At 42.1% G+C, this 19,317-nt stretch overlaps 1 protein-coding gene across 1 annotated transcript in view; it reads left to right on the top strand.

Moving 5' to 3' along the window:
- Positions 1 to 19,317, top strand: part of MTHFD1L (methylenetetrahydrofolate dehydrogenase (NADP+ dependent) 1 like) — a 107,921-nt gene that overhangs the window by 54,544 nt on the left and 34,060 nt on the right. Inside the window, exons 21-24 of the mRNA XM_028723667.2 lie at positions 3,412 to 3,551; positions 6,910 to 6,951; positions 8,895 to 8,995; positions 9,918 to 10,095. Coding sequence (XP_028579500.2) covers positions 3,412 to 3,551; positions 6,910 to 6,951; positions 8,895 to 8,995; positions 9,918 to 10,095 — 461 coding nt within the window. The remainder of the gene's footprint in view (positions 1 to 3,411; positions 3,552 to 6,909; positions 6,952 to 8,894; positions 8,996 to 9,917; positions 10,096 to 19,317) is intronic.

Here is a 19,317-nt window from a genome sequence, read left to right as displayed (position 1 = left end):
AACAATTCAGAATTTCCATTTCCTTTTGTATTGTTCTGGAATTTGGCCTCCATAATTCCATGTCCTGAAACTTTGCCTAGTGTGCATGTTTCTCTTTAGGGTCTTCCAGTGCATACTCTTTGTTTTGATTTAGATATGTTGATAGTAAATGCTGACTGCAGGAAGGTTACGTTCATTAAAGTTTGCTTCTGTTTACAGGGAATTTTATTGTGGGATAAATGAATTTTCTTGTGACAGTTCCATTTGTAGCCTTGCAAACTGAAACATGTGGTTGCTTTTTGTAGGGCTCCCTGCCATGTCAAAACACTGCTGCATTGAGGGCTAATATGTAGCTGCTTAAACTGCAGTGTAGTGAACATAGTTGCTGCTTTCTTCTTCTGAAGGCTGAGAAATCCAATCAGCCGTTGACATTCAGGATTCTAAAAAAGAAATAATACATTTCCCAAGAACATTTTGCACTGAGAAAGTGGATGAAATAATCCACAAATGCTGAGTCTCTGGAATGGTTTGAAGTATTTTTTTATTTCACCAAAATGTAGTATATACTTTAAAAGTAATAATGAAAAAGTTAAAGGCATTTCCCTTAATTAGCCTTTCATTCTTCCTTCTATATATATGTGGCTCAGTCAGGAGGGCATGAGACTCTTAATCTCAGGTTTGTGGGTTCGAACCCCACATTGGGCAAAAGATTCCTTCATTGCAGAGGGCTGGACTAGATGACTCTTATGGTCCTTACAAACCTATAATACTAGTCTTATAACAATGTTTAATTCTGGACATCTTGTTTCCCTAACTTTATTCGTTGAAAAGTTCTCTTCAGATTCAGTAATATTTTAAAAAGAAAAGACAGAACTCTGTTATGCTGTTAATTATATTTCCTCACAGCATTTACACTAATAGGATGCCTAAAGTCAGGAGAATAAAATTATTACCTAAAGTGAGAAGATTGAAATATTTAAGTGTTTGGCCAGGGCACAGACTGCATTATTTTAGGACAACTTCATGCTTTACATTTTAAAGTTGTATGCTAGTGATATTTTAAGTGTATACCTAAAATTTTTAAGCGGCAGTGATATACAAGTGCTGAAATGCACATATACATATACAGTACATATGTGTACATTCATATACATGATGTATGTATATACATAGAGTGCTGGGATTGGCAATGGCCTCTGTTAAGTGTACACTCTTATGAGCAGCTAAAATTGGCTGCTGTGGAATTGCAATAGGTTTCCTTTTCCCCTAGCCTAAGGACTCAGATCAGATCACAGATACATCCTTAAGCTGACATTGGATATTGTCAGATAAGTCCCTAAGTGTTATGGCTGAGCAAGGATCTGACTCTGGGACTGCTGCTTGTAAAATAGCCCTACATAGAGTGCCTTCCTATATGACCTACTGTAAAATACTCCCTGGCGTCTTTTGAACTACTGGCTGAATTGCATTAAACTGTTCTGTGAAAGAAGCTCTAGCAACTGGAGAGCTAACCCCTCCTCAATTGCCTGTCCTGCTACTGCTGCCACCTGTTCTAACTCCTGAGAGAAAGCAGCCCAGATAGTCTTGTAGATTGCAAAGAGAAAAATCTAGTGATGAATTCCCATGCTGCCTATCAGGAGAAAGTAAATCTGATAACCTCCAGTGGATCTTTGCACAGCATGCAGGTTCTCTTGGCCTAGCTTGTCCCAGTGGCTAATTGTGGGTTTCCAGCGAAATGTATTGCAAGTTGTTGTTTGATTCCCATTGGTTTAATAGAAGACTTATTCATACTTATGTCACTGTTGAACTACGGATTATCATGACTCTTTCTTGCTCTTTGGCCTCCAGTTGCTCATGTTTTCATTGGCACTCTGATTTACAGGCAGGAAATAATACAAAAGTGATTGTGCTGAATATTTGAGCACAAACAGGTTTCAAAGCACATGGTTTTGGCACATGGCTTTATCTTCAGAATTACTCTCTGTTTTATTTCCTTTGCAGTTGGTAGCCTTCATCCTAGCAGCTTTTGTACAGCATCCTGCTTCCTTCCTCTCTTGAAAGTTGGAGTGCTGGCACTCCTGGCTTTGTGTTTGTCACACTTGAGTCTTTTAAATAAGAAATTCTATTCACTTTTGAGATAAGCCCTACATTGCCACCACCTCTCCTCCTCTTCCTCCTCTCCTCCCCAAGCCAGATGGGGTCCACAGTATGGTGGCCATGTCCCCAGATACTCCCTTCACATCCACTAGGGTGTCTTGTCCCCAGTTTTTAAATGTATTATTTAAAAATGAGGTTTGGGGGTTGTTACTTGTTTTGGTTTCTTGGTTGCAAGGGGAGTTGCCTCTCCTCTTCCACGTTCTCAACTGGGGATTGTCACACACACCCCAAACCAATGAGGAGCATGGGGGAAGAGAGTGGGGAAGCCCTATTGTGCAAACAGAGGTCCATTCACAGATCTTCTGATAATGGGGCCAGTGAGGTGAATCCTGCCCTTAATTACATATAATTATAGAATTTCCATTAATTATAAGTTTGTTGCAACAGATTGCATGACTATACATTTATTTTAACTATTTGTCTATCATTTAATTACTATAATCTCTAAACAGTGTACAGGAGACCTAACACAGTGGTACCTCGGGTTACATACACTTCAGGTTACATACGCTTCAGGTTACAGACTCCGCTAACCCAGAAATCGTGCTTCAGGTTAAGAACTTTGCTTCAGGATGAGAACAGAAATCGTGCTCTGGTGGCGCGGCGGCAGCAGGAGGCCCCATTAGCTAAAGTGGTGCTTCAGGTTAAGAACGGACCTCCGGAATGAATTAAGTACTTAACCCGAGGTACCACTGTACAATGAAACTAAAAATGAAATAAAACTAAAAATCAGAATTCACTTTAAAAGCCTGCTGAAATAAAAGTCTTCAGTAAGCACTGGAAGGTCAACAGGAGGGAGTTCCACAAAATACTGCAATACTGAACATATAACTCCTGGTGGATATGAGCTGAGCATCTGAGCCATGGCAGACCACAAACAGTGGCTCAGCTGAAGACCTCAGTGATCAAGTAGAGATCTAAGGGATCAGGAGGTCCTGAGGTCTCCTAGACCCAAATTATAAAGGGCATTGCAAATTAATAGAAGAACATTTAACTTGACCCAGAAATGTGTGGGCAGGGTAGTGCAAGCTTTTGAGCACCAGAGTTATGTGCTGGCAATAGCCTGTCCCCACCAACAGTCTAGCCTCAGTGTTTTGAACCAGCTGAAAACTCTGGACCATTAGCAGCCCCACATATATGCAAAGCATCTCACCACTCCTAAAAGAGAAGGAAGAAGCCCCTGCACATATGGAGCTCTGTTTGTGTACACTAGGTGTTTAGTGACTGCCAAATTGACTCTTTGATCCCTCTAAACTAACCCCTTGTTCCTAACAGCAACTGAAGCTGGTTTTGGTGCTGATATTGGGATGGAGAAATTCTTCAACATCAAATGCAGAGCTTCTGGCCTGGTTCCCAGTGTGGTTGTGCTTGTTGCTACAGTGCGGGCTTTGAAGATGCATGGAGGTGGGCCAAATGTAAGTTTCTGTACCTATCTCATAAAACAAATGATAAATCTTTAGAACTCCCTAAGCCTGAGAAAGCCCCTTATCATTTGAAATATGTATAAACGCTTTAGTTTCAGAATTGCTGGAATAGTTCTCAATGTAAGCTAATTTAACAAAGACTCTCATTTCACTGTCTTTCATCATGTAGATGTGGCATTATCTGTGTTGCTTGTTGGATTAAGACGTATTAAAGAGGATAGCTCTAAAAAGGACTAAAAATTTAGCAAGGAGAATTAGGTCTGTTTGGAATTTTTCTTCTCCCCCACTCTTTCTCTCTTTTTTTACACGCAAGTACTGGCCTTTGAAATGCCATGGCTAAACTCACAGGGTTACATCCAGATTTACAGCACAATCCTAACCATGCCTACTAAGAAATAGGTCCTATCAAATTCAGTGGGGCTTACTCCCAGGTAAGTGGGGTTACAATTGAGTATTGTCGTGCTTAGAGCAGACCCAATTAAATTGATGGGCATCCCATTGATTTCACTAAGGCTTCTCTAAGCATGACCAACCCACTGTGTCCTCTAGTCTGAACTGCTACCCACTCTGCTCTGTTTCTGCCATTACCTAAGTCCTGAACTACTAACTAGGGATATCCTCTAGAGTCTAGTTACTGTTAAGTACATTTAAGACCAGCTGAATATAATGAGGTGGGGTGTTATGTACTGAGTTGAATAGGATCCAAAATGCAGGAGTCTGATTGGTCCTAGAACAATAGGATCCAAAATGCAGGAGTCTGATTGGTCCTAGAACAATAGGATTCAGAATGCAGCAGTCTGATTGGTCCTAGAACAATGCAGCAGTATGATTGGTCCGCAGGAGCCACCCAAACCAGCTCCAGGTGGAAGTGAATCCACAACCTGATTGGCCTACAGGAGAATCCTGGAATTAGCCAATCACGTGCAGCCCATTGTGTAAATAATGTATATAAAGCAGATATTTTGGGGGAACATTCATTCCTCCTCACCACTATGAGCTGAATAAAGACCATGAAATCCACTCTCGACTCTGAGTATTTTTCATGGGGTTACTAAAAATCCCTGGAAATAAAAGTGCTGAGCTTTCCCCTATTTCTTTGTCTTCTTTTGATCTTGATCATAGCAGTACTCAAGGTAGATGTATTACAACCAAATCTCCCTCTCCTGCCTCTCGAGTTCTTGGAGTACTTTCCCTTCCCTTATCCTGTCACCCAAGCATGCAGTCTGGCTTTCATCTACTTCGTCACTTTCTGCCCTCTTTTTCTTAACTTTAATTTCTCGCTAGAGCTGGACTTCCTATCTTTTTCCTGGGCTTTTGCAACCACTTCCCTGTGGGCCATTGCTATTTGTTTGTAAACATTTACTGGTCCCACTTCAACTATCTTAACCTCTGTGCAGAATTTTTGCTTCCAAGATTGTGTGGTAGCTGCTATGATCACATTGTGAGCAATGGCCCACATTCAGCCTGTCTGCAGTTTGCCTTCGCATTCACCAGATTCTTGCCTTTGCCTTTCCTGGCTCTTCATCTTCCATGCTCACTCTGGCAGCCTTTGTTCCTAAAGTAGCGGATGCACCATTTCATGTTACACTGAAACTCTCTCACAGAATGCATGTCCTGATTCCACCTTTCAGATTTTTCTGCAAACTACTTTTTCTGCTTAATACTTTGCACACTCGCTCTCTTACCTACAGCATGAGCCTAACCATGTTTACTCAGAAGTAAAGCCCCATTGATCTCAATGACACCTACTGCTATGTGAGTATGTTTTGGAATACAATCATAATATTATTTATTAAACTCTTCTCATCATCCAGCTGCAGATACCTGTCGACTGGGTAACAATGACCAGTCCTTTTGCACGCAACCATCCCCAACCCCCAATTGAAGGGGATGTATTTACTTGTCTAAGAACTTGGGTTGAAATAAGACTGCTTCTTTGGAATAGCTGCGTGCAGGCTGAGCACGGCCACTGAAATCTCTAACACTTGTTTCAGCTTCTTCGCTTAGCCAAATGACGCATTCACTCTGAGCAAGGAAAGCACCAAGCCATATAATTCACAAATTAGAATGTAAATAGATTTCCGCCCCCTTGAATATTTCTAGCTCACTTCCCTTCCTTAACTTTTCCAGTTGAGGTGTGCTTCATATTTATGCTGGGCTGCTGGTTTTCAGGAACAGGAATCAATTTACTTTGTTAGCGTAGTGCTTTTGGGTTTCCACTCTGAAGAACTGCCAAATGTAGCTTCGCAGACTTGAACTTTTAAAATAATTATTTTCAAGCAACAGGGTTGTTCAAGATTTGTCAAGGAATAAGATTTCAAAGAGGGAAGTGGGACAGTGGTTACATTTCCTGACAACTCCTATGCAAGAGGCAAACCCAATAAACCCTGCCCCCAATTGTACCTTTCAGTGAGGCTTACTAGCAAGCCCCTCCCCTCCATAAGCTCCTCCTCTGATTTTCCACTTTCTCACCCTCTCCTTATCATGTTGCCAGCAACATCCAACTCCTCCACCTTTTCTCCCTGGTTATTGCTTCATCCACCCCCCTACTGGAAGCCAACACCAGCTAGCATTCAGGTGGTAGTCTTGGCAAAATAATGGGATAGGATGCTGAGCATTGCCTAGGTCATGTGCTAAAGAGGAGTGTGTAACAATGGTTGTGGTTGTTGGATAGCCCTCATCTGGCATTGGGGCATTAGCAGGGAACAATTTATTATATAGCATGGTAAAAATGACAGGCAATAGGTGGTCCATATTTGTCTCTTATCATTTTTTTTTAAAGTTTCACAGTCACCTTAAGTGTCTTAAAATGTGCCTGAAACAGCATGTTATTTGAACATGTTATTGGAGTTTCCAACTGAGATGAATGGTGTGAACACAGGGATGGAGGCTTTTGCAGGGGAAAAGCAGGGGTGCTTAACCCTTCCCCCTACTTGCAGAGTTTCCCCTACAACCTCTCCTCACAGGCCACATTTTCCTCCAGCAGTGGCTGATGCAATGTAACTTCAGTTTCAAAATGGAAGCATGAACATTTTGGTAAAACTTAATGGTTTTATTCTGAGGTCTCCTAAAAATGAACTTGGGGCTTGAATCTGACATTGTTTAGCTAGTGCTGGCTTGAAGAATACTAGATGTTGCCAAATCACACTACAACATCAATGATCTGCTTGTGTAGATACAATAATGAATGAAAGAAGCAATGTGAAATTCTAATATTCCCATTGTTGATACTGTTAAATGCTGACCCTCGCTGCTTTTTATAAAGGTATCAAAATAAGATTACATGAAGCAACCTCTTTTGACAGGTCTGTTCTATGACCATTGTTTAACTACTTGTTTGTTATCTTAGGTGACAGCTGGTGCCCCTCTTAAGAAAGAATATACAGAAGAGGTAAGATTTAAATCTTTCATTGTCACTTTGTAGGCAGTCAAGGTAACAGAGGAATTAAATTTGACATTTACAAAGACTAGACTCCTGGACGGAGGGGAAGGGTCGCAGCTCAGTGGTAGAGCATCTGCCTTGCAAGCAGAAGGTCCCAGGATCAATCCTCAGCATCTCCAGGCAGAACTGGGGAAGCCTCCCTTCATGAAATCCCATAGAGTTGCTGCCAATCAGTGTAGACAGTACTGAGAAAGATGGACCAATGGTATAAGGCAGCTCCCTATGCTCCTATTTTGTTTGTTTGTTTGTTTGTGTGTTTGTTTATTTACCACTCTTAATTTAGAAAATCCCCAAGTTTTTATATGCTTTTGGCATTTCTGTTGTATTTGTTAGTCACCTAGTTGTGTCTGAACACTCTTGCTGGGCTACGGAAGCGGGATATAAATGATTATAAAAATAGATGTAACCAAATACTTTTCAACAAAAATTCATTTTCCTTCATTTTGATAACTGAATGCACAGGACTTCGTAGATTTTCCATAAGAAAAAGCAAAGCGATTGTCCAGGCCTTTCTGTAGCATTAACAAATTGTGCAACAGTGTTTGTGTGTTCCTGTTTCGATGAGCTAATAAATGCAGGTTGTTTCTATAACTCTTGCTTAAGAAACAAGGATGCTACAATCTGTAGCTCTTGTGTTGTTTATTTGGTTAGTTTCTCCCCGCAAAACACTTTTTTATTGCTTCATGGTTTTGATGGAAGTAGACTTCCGGCCACAAAGCTCAAAGCTCATGCCACAAATATTCTGACCATAGGTTATGCATATAGTTTTACAGTGAGTGACTCTGGGACCAATTTGATAATCCCACACTAACAGCAGGATCTAGACTTCTGGTAGCCCCAAGATCCATCAGGGTTCCCTTAAACAGCAGCACTGGAAGGAGTGTCCCCTGCCTTTGCTGTCTCTCTCGCATATGCACTTCATAAAGTGTTAACGGTTTCCCACATCCACATTTCAATATCCTCTTTGGCTTCCCTTTCTCAATACATCCTTAAAAAAAATATCTCTTGGTAATCACCTAGTCTTTGTCCTGAAATCCTATGTGCATCTCAAGACTGGAGGGGATGTGTATGTAGAACCTTTTTTGAGGGGTGCTTCCAGAAAAGTTAGAAGCAGCAAGAATCTCATTGTTCTGATAACATCGTGCACCACCAACAGCCCCATGTGAACTGCAGGTGTGGATTCACTCAGCAGCCATACCAGTTCTACAAGTAAAGATCTTGAGATCTATAGATTAGCAGTGTCCAAAATTAGTTTCGAATCTCAGACATAATAGGCTTGAAAGATTTTTCAGCAGACTGGATTTCATGATTCTGTCCAGATTTGAGCTTCCTTGAACTAGTCACATGTTGAACAGAGTTTTCTAAGCAGTATGGAATATAGTTAATAAGAACCACAATGCTATGTATTTCTGTTCAGAAGTAGGCTTACTGCATAGGATTGCAACCTTTGGGAGATAAGCAGAAATCTCTTTATTTAATCCTGCTTACCATATAAACCCTTTAGGTGGAGCTGTGGGTTAGACCTGGGGAAACTTGGCTGTGGCCTATACAACTTCCAGGAGCTTGTTTTTATTAATCCACAGACATAGTGCATGATAGGCATCATTTTCGTGGCTAGTAGGACTGAGTGTCTATTTTTTTTGCCATGCTGCTGCCAATTCGTCTGAATGTAAGTTGTTTTAACTGATTTTAATACTGCATTCTTACATTGTTGCAACCCACCCTGGGGGCTTAGAATGAAGGACGGTTAAGAACTCTTAATAAGATGATCTTGAGGAGAAATTCACTGTACCATCTGGCTTTAGTGTAAAAAAAAAAAGCATTGAATGATAAGTGAAAAGTATTTTTATTGCAGTTAAATTTATATTGACTTTTTGTTCTCTGTCCACCAGAATCTCAAGCTGGTATCTGATGGCTGCAGCAACTTACGGAAACAAATTGAAATTGCCCAGCAGTTTGGTGTTCCAGTTGTAGTGGCTCTCAATGTTTTCAGGTAAGACTTGTTTTTTAGAAATCCATGCTGGGTCTTATGGGTCTTTAGAAATAGTGTACCTCAGTACTTTCTGAGGTCTGCAGCTATCCTTGCTCCTCTGACTTGTGAGCCCTTCCTCCAGAGAGTGGCTGCTGATTGCAACTAGAGACTAAAAAAGTAATAGAGGTAGCCAATCTGATATGTAGCAGCACACATGGAAGGAGGAGAAACCAGTTTTCTCATCTCTTCAGTAACCCAGTGCCAGTTACCACGTTCAATTACCACGAGAACCAGTGTGGTGTAGTGGTTAAGAGCGGTAGTCACGTAATCTGGGGAACCGGGTTCGCGTCTCCGCTCCTCCACATGCAGCTGCTGGGTGACCTTGGGCCAGTCACACTTCTTTGAAGTCTCTCAGCCCCACTCACCTCACAGAGTGTTTGTTGTGGGGGAGGAAGGGAAAGGAGATTGTTAGCCGCTTTGAGACTCCTTAAAGGGAGTGAAAGGCGGGATATCAAATCCAAACTCTTCTTCTTCTTCTTCAATTTTGTAGGAGTCAGTGGTGAATGGACCTTGGACCTTGCACCTATGGTGTATAAAGCCATATTGTTTTTAGTCTTGCCTAAGTTAAAACTGTGAATAGTGCTAAGTTTGAATAGACATTTTGCTTAGATATTTTGTATAATTCTCTTACCCAGGCACAGGGGGACCTGTGGCCTTACGAATATTGTTGTACTACAACTCCCATCATCCCTGACCATTGGCCATGCTGGCTGTGGCTGATGGGACTTGGAGTCTACCAAAAATATCTATAGGGCTACAGGCTCTCCATCCCAGCTCTTATCTAATGAACTGCTGTTGTCCCTAAGTACATTAGTATGGAGAGCCACTTAGCAAATTTGACTGATAAATAAAGTTGTAAATGAAATGATTGTTTTGTTGGCAGTACGGACTCTCCTGCTGAGATTGATTTAGTCTGTGAGATTGCCAAGCAGTCTGGAGCTTCTGATGCAGTGCCATGCAGTCACTGGTCATATGGGGGCAGAGGAGCTGTGGAATTGGCTCAGGCTGTAAGAAGAGCTGCCAATCAGCAGAATAGCTTCAGATATCTCTATGACCTGGAGGTAAGCAAAAGATCCAACCAATTTCTTTGTGGTATGTGCATTTATTTCCACATAGTGGAAGTTGTAGCTGTTCAGTCTGAATCTTTAGGTGTACACATAACTCCTGTTAGGATCGTATCTATGTTGGTGGTTTTTGTCAAAATTCTAATTCAAACATGTCCTGTTACAAGCGTTCTTACTCTGCACACTTTGAAAACTAGGTTCAAATATATATGATGGAATCTAAATTCTGTATGCATTGTTTTGAATTGTGCTCTGTTTTAACGTCTAACTCAGGATCTGGCACACATGCAACCCTTTTAATTCATTAGGTTAAAAGGTAAGGTAAAGGACCCCTGGACAGTTAAGTCCGGTCAAAGGCAACTCGCTTCAGGCTGAGGGAGCCGGCGTTTGTCCACAGACAGCTTTCTAGGTCATGTGACCAGCATAACTAAACCACTTCTGGTGCAACGGAACACCGTGACAGAAGCCAGAGCACACGGAAATGCCATGTACCTTCCTGCTACAGCAGTATCTACTTATCTACTTGCACTGGTATGCTTTCAAACTGTTAGGTTGGCAGAAGCTGGAGCAGAGCAATGGGAGCTCACCCCATCATGCAGATTTGAACCGCCAACCTTCTGCTTGGCACACCCAAGAGGCTCAGTGGTTTAGACCACAGCGCCACCCACGTCCCATTTTAATTCATATGCCTCTGCCTAATAGGATATTCCTTAGCTCAAATCTTTAATCTGTCTGGGAGCATCTGATATTGCAGTATTTGTGAAAGCAAGCTGTCGGGGGTGGGGGCGGAGAGAAGGAGAGCTGATGATTGCTTAGATAGGAGACTACTGGGAGCCAATCTTTGCTTTTTAAGGAGGAGTGGATATTTAAAATAATAATTAAGAAGTAAGTACATGTTGAACATTTGTTTATTGTTGGATTTCTCCAGATTATTGCCCTTTTAAACAGTCAGTCTTAATTTTAGTTCCATTTTATGCAGTTGCTCTCTGTTTCTTCTTCTAAATCCTACCATTTTATACCAGTGAGCGTATAGCACTAGATTAACCAGTGCGTTGTCAGCTGATGTAAGCAAGTTAATTAGCATCAAGATTAGTAATTAAATTTCTGGCATAGTTGGAATGTGGTGTGAAGAAACAACAGTGCCCTGATTTGAGAGCGTGAGTGAGATGTGAAAAGCCTTACATCGTTTGTCAAGGGGCTGAAATACTAAGAAATAAGGTGAAGCTAAAGATATCCAAATAAATTGTGGGATTGGGAATTACACAAGGGATTTTTGCAAAAATGCAGACAGGCGGCAAGCGGCTTTGAGAAGACCACAGAGAAGTTTGCAATATTCACAATGTTTGTCTTCACACAAGAACCCATCTAAATGGTTTGACTCTGTGTTGTTTATTATTCCTTTCCCATTGTTAAAGAGAATTGCCCACGAAAGCCATCTGAATTCTGTATGAAGCAATCTGTATTTCACAGGATTTGGGGTTGTTGTTTTTTAGTATCAGCTAGAATACAAATAGTGATCATCAACATATCAGTGCTCCCATCTAAGAAGACTACTTTTGCCCTTCCAGTGTTTTGAACAAGGCTTTAAGTTGAAGCAGAAAGCTATTACTCAGCATAAGTGCATTCATTAGCAATAAGCTTAGAGAATGAGGGTAGGGTGGATATTGAATCCTATACATCCCTTTCCCAAACCTTCCAGGCTTCAGTAATTAAGTAATACAGGGGTGGCGAACTTCAGACTCAGGGGCCAAATGTGGCCCTCTAAGCCAGGCTTCCTCAACCTCGGCCCTTCATATGTTTTGAGACTACAATTCCCATCATCCCTGACCACTGGTCCTGCTAGCTAGGGATCATGGGAGTTGTAGGCCAAAAACATCTGGAGGGCTGAGGTTGAGGAAGCCTGCTGTAAGCTCTGGCTCTTGGGTTTGTCTCCACACCACACTTTCTCCCCTCTGACACCCCTTTGTTGGTCCTTCTTGCCACCCTCCTTGAGTGTTGTTCTTGGCTGGAATGCGTCCTTGAACACTCCTCACTGGCCTTGCTTCACACCTTTCTAGAGTATTTTTGCTTAAATGCAAATGGGTCCTTGAACTCAGACAATGCCCCTTATTTGTCTGGATGGAGAAGGTGTGTGTAGCACCCAGTCAGCAGTAGAAAGGGGAAGTTTCCACTCCTTGTTCCACCTACTTTTGCCCATGGCCTTGCCCTCTACCACCATGTGGTCGTCCAGAAGGGAACGCTGAAAAAGTTCCCCTACCTTTGTGCTACAAGATTGTAGCGTAAGGTTCCTATTGCTCACAACTTGCGGCCAGCCGAAATCCCATTTGGCTCTCAGAGATTTCTGCTGACTGGAGATTTTTTGTCAGAACTACATATTTCTCCTCATAAGAAATCAAAGTACAGAAAACATGACACAAGCCGTCTCTCACCACATCAACTTGGGTGAAGACAGACATAATTAAAAAGAGAGCCTGCAGCATGTCCCTCAGCAATGGAATGAGCCTAGCTTTTTCCTCACTTCACAATTTGATTGACAGATACGCATACCAGTAAATCAAATGCTGGTTCCTCTGTGAGTCTCGCTCTGCCTTCACGCTTCAGGCAAGCACTTTGTTTTTTAAAGGCTGCATGTACATGTATATAGGAACATAGCTGCCTTATATGGAGTCAGACCATTGGTCTGTCTACCTCAGTATTGTCCTCATTGACAGGCTGTGGCTCTCCAAAATTTTAGACAGGGAGCCTTTCCCAGTCCTGTTTAAGGTGCCAGACATTGAGCCTGGGACCTTCTGCATGCAAAGCAGATGCTCTACCATTCCCCAAATGAGACAGCCTGTTTTTTGCTTTATTAATTTGATAGGAAAAAGTATAGAACTACTTGGACACCTGCCAATCAGAGTTGTGCCGAACCAAGTTCTACAAAGTTGCATAATTTCTCCCCCCCCCCCTTGAGAATGTTTATATTGAACACAGGGAGTCTGCTTGTAAACATGGGTCTCTGCTTCAAAAATATTTCATCTGTTTTATTTATTTCTGTTGATTTAAATTTATATTATTGTGAGTTGCTGGAACCTTCCCTAGGACTTTAGGATGAAAGGTGGACAAAAATAATAGTAATGTAATACAGTCATACTGTGGTACCTCTGGTTACGTACTTAATTCGTTCCGGAGGTCCGTACTTAACCTGAAACTGTTCTTAACCTGAAGCACCACTTTAGCTAATGGGGCCTCCTGCTGCTGCCATGCCGCCAGAGCACGATTTCTGTTCTCATCCTGAAGCAAAGTTCTTAACCTGAAGCACTATTTCTGGGTTAGCAGAGTCTGTAACCTGAAGCGTATGTAACCTGAAGCATATGTAACTCGAGGTACCACTATGCCTTGGATCTCAAATGCCTTGGATCCTGAACAAATTGGCTCCCGAACAATCGAAACCTGGAAGTGAGTGTTCCAGTTTTTGAACGATTTTCGGTAGCCAAACGTCCGGCATGGCTTCCGCAGCCTCTGATTGGCTGCAGGATGTGCCTGCAGCCAATCAGAAGCTGCGCCTTGGTTTTCGAACGGTTCCGGGAGTTGAATGGACTCCCAGAACGCATTCTGTTCAAGAACCAAGGTACAACTCTAGTAACGACACTGAAGCAGTTTCAAATACGGTACAGATGCAGGGTTTGTAGATCAGGAGCCAAACCCTGATGGATATAAGGATTTCTGACAACCCTAAAATCACTGGGTTGAATGATTTAAACTGCTTTTAGAATGCTTTTTTAAATGTTTGTTATTATTATTCATGAGCCACTTTGCTAATGGAAACGATTCAAGCCGTTTTCCAGACACACTGGAAATACTAAAACCATTTAAATTAAGCACAATCAATAAAAAACAAAAAACACACCTCTATACAAATAAAAAAGAGTGGTTTTGTAGATGCTGGCCCACTAAATGTGGCCACAAATACTTAAAACCCTTCAAACTGAGGGCCAAAAGCCTGTGGGAAACAGGAAAGTTTTTGCCTGGCCATATTAGTGATACGGGCTCATCCAAGAGAAAGGGTAAGATATAAATTTCATCAATAATCAATAATGGTGTTGTAGATTTGGGAGGAGGACCACCTTAAACCCTAGAAATTAATAAATGCTAGGATTTTGATCAGGTTTAAGGTGCTGGTTTTGACCTTTAAAGCCCTATGCGGCCTAGGACCCATGTACCTACAGGACTGCCTGTCTTGGTATGCCCCGCGGAGGACCTTAAGGTCCACAAATAACAACACTTTGGAGGTCCCGAGCCTCAAGGAGGTTAGATTGGTTTCAACTAGGGCCAGGGCCTTTTCAGCACTGGCCCCGACGTGGTGGAAAGCTCTGTCACAAGAGACTAGGGCCCTGCGGGACTTGACATCTTTCCGCAGGGTCCGCAAGACAGAGCTGTTCCGCCTGGCCTTTGGTTTGGACTCGTTCTGACCCTTATGTTTCCCTCCCCTTATGGTCTTGATTTATCGGCTACTTTAAAATGAGGCTGCATTTTAGATTGCATTTTAACCTGTATTTTAAATTGGATTTCCACCCCCCTCTTTCCCCCCTATTATGTTTTTACTGTGATTCTCCCTGGCTCTGGCTGGGGAGGGCGGGGTATAAATTATTATTATTATTATTATTATTATTATTATTATTATTATTATTATGGATATGAAGGGAGAATACAAACTGCAGAGGAATTCCTGGGCTAGCCTATGCAAAACGAAGTGGCCAAGCTAGGGCCTTTATGAAACAACTATCTGTTTTATTTATTTATAGACATTTATAGCCCATCCTTCACCACGTGGTCCATGGACTGAATTCTCCTTTCTCTTTGGCTTTGGTACTTGTATTAAGCCATAGTCCCCTGTGATATCCATACCAGGGAATTCTGGCTTGATCTCAGTTAACTAATCAGGATATTAAGTCAGCATCTGACGTTGCTGGAATTATAGATACGTGTTTGGCTGTGACCCAAGGATGTTATTTTATGCTTGTGCACTGAGGTTTTGGTCCTTATAGAGCAGGGATAGCCAGCATGGTGCTTCCAAATGTTATTGGACTACAACACCTATCACTCCTTGCCATTGGTCATGCTGGTGGAGGCTGATGGGAGTTGTAATCCAACATCTGGAGGGCACAACATTGGCTACCCCTGTTACAGATGTTGCTCATGGATAGTCACAGTGGGGAGACGAATAAAGCTTCTTTGCTCCTCTTTGCTCCTTCAAATCATATTAATCTGAAGTGTAGGCCACCCTGCTTTTTTCCCCACCCCCTCCATGGAATCACATCTGTCAGCATGGCACTTGAAAGCATTCATAAATACAGTGAAGTGTACAATACCCCCTAATGTGCGTTTCTTTCAAACAAAATCTGGATGTGCTTTTTGCCTGATCTTTTTTTTTTTTAAAGTGATGAGTTTGAAAGCTAGCTTTGTCCCTTTCTTATTCGCACACTCCGCCCATCCCACGTGACAGCATGGCACTTTTAATATTTGTTTTTATTAAATATTTTCCCTTCCTTTCATGTTCTCAAACACGGGGTGGGAAGTGGCTCCATGTTGGGAAGATGAAAACAAATCTCGTATGGCCACAGATGGAGGTGTAGATTCACATAACAGTTTAAACTTTTAAGTGAACATTTTCTTCCATACATTAGGCCGCCAATTCTGTCCTACAGCCATCTAGCTAAGGAGGGTGCTTTGAGTTTAGGAATTGCCCTCTGTCATCCACTGAACTTGTGGAATCAAAAGAGAAGGCTGAAATTACAAACAGATTTAGGAAAGGGTAATGGGAACGGAACAAGAAAAAGTAATGAAAGATGAAATGTGCAGAGTCAGCTGCTATTTTAGCACCAAGCCATATTAATCCAAAGCACCTTGAACTATGCATTTTGTCTTGGCTGTGTTCCTCACAATAGATTTGAGGAAGATATAGATGGCTTCATTTAGCTGGGGCTTGGTTATTTATTATTTCTCCCAGTCTGTGTAGAAATGAAGAAGTACTGATCCCTAAGCTCAAGGCTATTATATATATATATATATTGAATATGAAAATATTACTAATAACAAATCCAAAGATTTGTCCTCATGATGTTAAAAGATTAAAAACAAAACAGAAGGCTTATTTTAAATCTTTTTAATCACATGACACTGAACACAAGTTGCATTATTCAGACATTGCTCCCCACACATGCTTCTGCCCATGGTTCCTTGTTTCTGTCTTGCTCCATGGTGTATAAAAGCTGAGACAGAAGATATTTCTGTAGCTGAAAACAATGTCTATTCACTTTGTACACATGGAATGGTATTCAGTATGGACCTAACTTAGTCATCAATTTCAGAGGGTCTACTCTGAGTAAAAATTGAACACCACCCGTGAGAAGAGGAGTGGGAAAGCATGAGTATGTAAAGGAATGTATGGGTGGGGGACAACATTCAAGCAGCCACTCTGGGTTAACATCTGACAGAGTCTTGTAACATTTGAAATTGCAAGGTTTCTCTTTCGTACATATTGGGAATAAAAAATCTTTCCTCCCTCTTTTTGTGAGTGAAACTGTGAGCCACACTTTAACTTTAGCTTTGGTACGACTGAATGTGAGACCGGATAAAATTGCCCCATAGCCCAGGGTGAGCTGATCGCCAACTTTCCCTGGCTTTTAGCTAAAGGTGAATTATTAAGGATAAACGTGTCTTCATAGGCACCTCTCCCAGAGTGAATTTTCCCCAAAATAACAAAATTGCAGCTGATATTTTTCAACATGATTTTCATTGTTACTTCACTGATGAAAGTGATTTACTGTCACTTTTTGCATCCTAAGTTGTTGCTTAGGATGTAATCAAGGGGTAAATTCTGTATATTGATCCAACAGCTGGCAGTTTTGAATGAGCATATTTCAACACTCTGCATACACATGGGAAGAAACACATGAGTTATACTGTTCTTAAAGTATTAGTCTCAGTCAGGCTACGTGCTTCATAGCAAAACTGGAAGGGATCTGTTGTTCCTCAAAGCAGCACCAGAGCTACTGAGCCATAGGCAAATATGCTTGTAATTTGACCCTCATGGTACCTTGTGTCATGTTCAATATAAGCTTACATTGACAGTTTCGTAGTATAGATTTCACAAAACACTTCCACTGGAAGAAAGGCCCTGGTATTTTGCTACAAATAAATTTATACAACACTTAAAAACCACAGCACAGTTTCCGAAATTAAGGAATTAATAATGAAAAAGTCTGTTATTCTTCTGTCATGTTTCCAACAATACAAAACTTGCATCAAACCACATTGAGATATACTTTTCCAGGACTCTTTAGGCAGCCCTAGTGTATTAAAATATATTCTGTCAGTTTAATTTGTCCAGCTCCTTTGAATGGATACTTAGCACTCCTCACATCCTGGACATATACTGGCAACTTTATTTTGTCCAATGTAGGGATGAACAGTATAAGTAGTAGTCATTGTGTTACACAGCAAATTCTTATGTAAGCAGCTCTTTGAAACAAGATAGAATGCATTCTACACGGGGAGAATACTATACCTGCGTCCTTTGAGGTGTACAGCTGTTACCTATCACCATAGTAAATTCTGCATTGCATGTAGATATCATATTTCTCCTGGGCTTCCAGTCTGATAGTATCACATAATCTGGACCTCACAAAATGTCCCAGGCAGGGCAGGTACTTTTCTTTTTAGGATACCCATCCACTCACTATAGGATATAAACATCCCGGACTGCAAAGCTTTCATTAATTTCATTCACAACACCATCACCTGTGTAAAGAGTCTGGGAGAGGGAGAACAGGGCACGGCTGGCTGAATCGCTTTCCACCTCTGGGCTGAAGCACACCTGATCCCGATGGTCAGGATGCATGTGTTCCATTTTCACCATGAATCTGAAGGGAGCTGTGCCATGTGGTCAATGTAAGATTTAAGCACCACTATACCCAGGACGCGGGTGGCGCTGTGGGTAAAAGCCTCAGCGCCTAGGGCTTGTCGATCGAAAGGTCGGCGGTTCGAATCCCCGCGGCGGGGTGCGCTCCCGTTGCTCGGTCCCAGCGCCTGCCAACCTAGCAGTTCGAAAGCAGCCCCGGGTGCAAGTAGATAAATAGGGACCGCTTACTGGCGGGAAGGTAAACGGCATTTCCGTGTGCGGCTCTGGCTCGCCAGAGCAGCGATGTCACGCTGGCCACGTGACCCGGAAGTGTCTCCGGACAGCGCTGGCCCCCGGCCTCTTGAGTGAGATGGGCGCACAACCCTAGAGTCTGTCAAGACTGGCCCGAACGGGCAGGGGTACCTTTACCTTTACCCAGGTTCAAATTAGGTCCAACTGAACTGAATGCTGCAGGATCTTTCAAGAAGTGTCATGTGAAAGACTGACAGTTTTGCATAACATTTTTTGGTTTGTTTGTTGTTGTTTTTTAGTTACCCCAATTGATTTCAGGATACAATGTACTGAATCATAATAAATGTTTGGTTTTAAAACACACATTTACTATAGCAAAGTAGACAGTGGATTTGTATAGTCATGGAAGTCTCGCAAGTGACTTGGACCAGGTCCACCCAACATGAAGTCAATGCTTATTCCAGTTATGAAATATGGCTGCTATATCTTTGTGTTCATCTCTGTGGCTGTTGTGGGCTTGAAAGCTCACAGGGTGATAAAAAGGGGAGCCAAAAAGCAGAGGTGGAGCAAGGTGGGTGCGGACCACCCTGGGTGTCATCCTGAGGGGGGTGACATTGCCACCACCCCGGGACGCTCACCATGGGCAGCGCACACACCCACACCCCGGATGCGCATCCCCGTCGCCGCTCCAGGTGCCGGAGCAGTTAGCTCTGCCACTGCTGAAAAGCACTCTTGCCAGCCTGGTTCTGTTTCACTAAAACACTCCTTTTACGCTTGCAGAAGAGTCTAAAGCCTTAATCCAGAATTTATAAACTGTTGTAGCTGTACAGCGTCTCACAGTTTTCAGTCACTGGGCACATTCACACATGCTGCTGCTGCCTTTGGGTCAGCTTTGTACAGAAAATGCCTTTTTCTGGTCCACAGCTGCGGTGGGCTTCTGAGGGAAGGCTGAGTATAAAACATTGTAACATGAGGTAAATACTGTAAAGGTTCATATTCACAATGGACAGAGAATTCTGTTTGTAATAGAAAGGGTAAGTTTTGTTTTACATTTTTTTAGATGTAAATTGTGCCCAACTGGTTAC

Source organism: Podarcis muralis, chromosome 3 (genome assembly GCF_964188315.1).
Source record: "Podarcis muralis chromosome 3, rPodMur119.hap1.1, whole genome shotgun sequence".
NCBI classification, from domain to species: domain Eukaryota; kingdom Metazoa; phylum Chordata; class Lepidosauria; order Squamata; family Lacertidae; genus Podarcis; species Podarcis muralis.
This window is presented reverse-complemented; position numbering and strand designations above follow the sequence as displayed.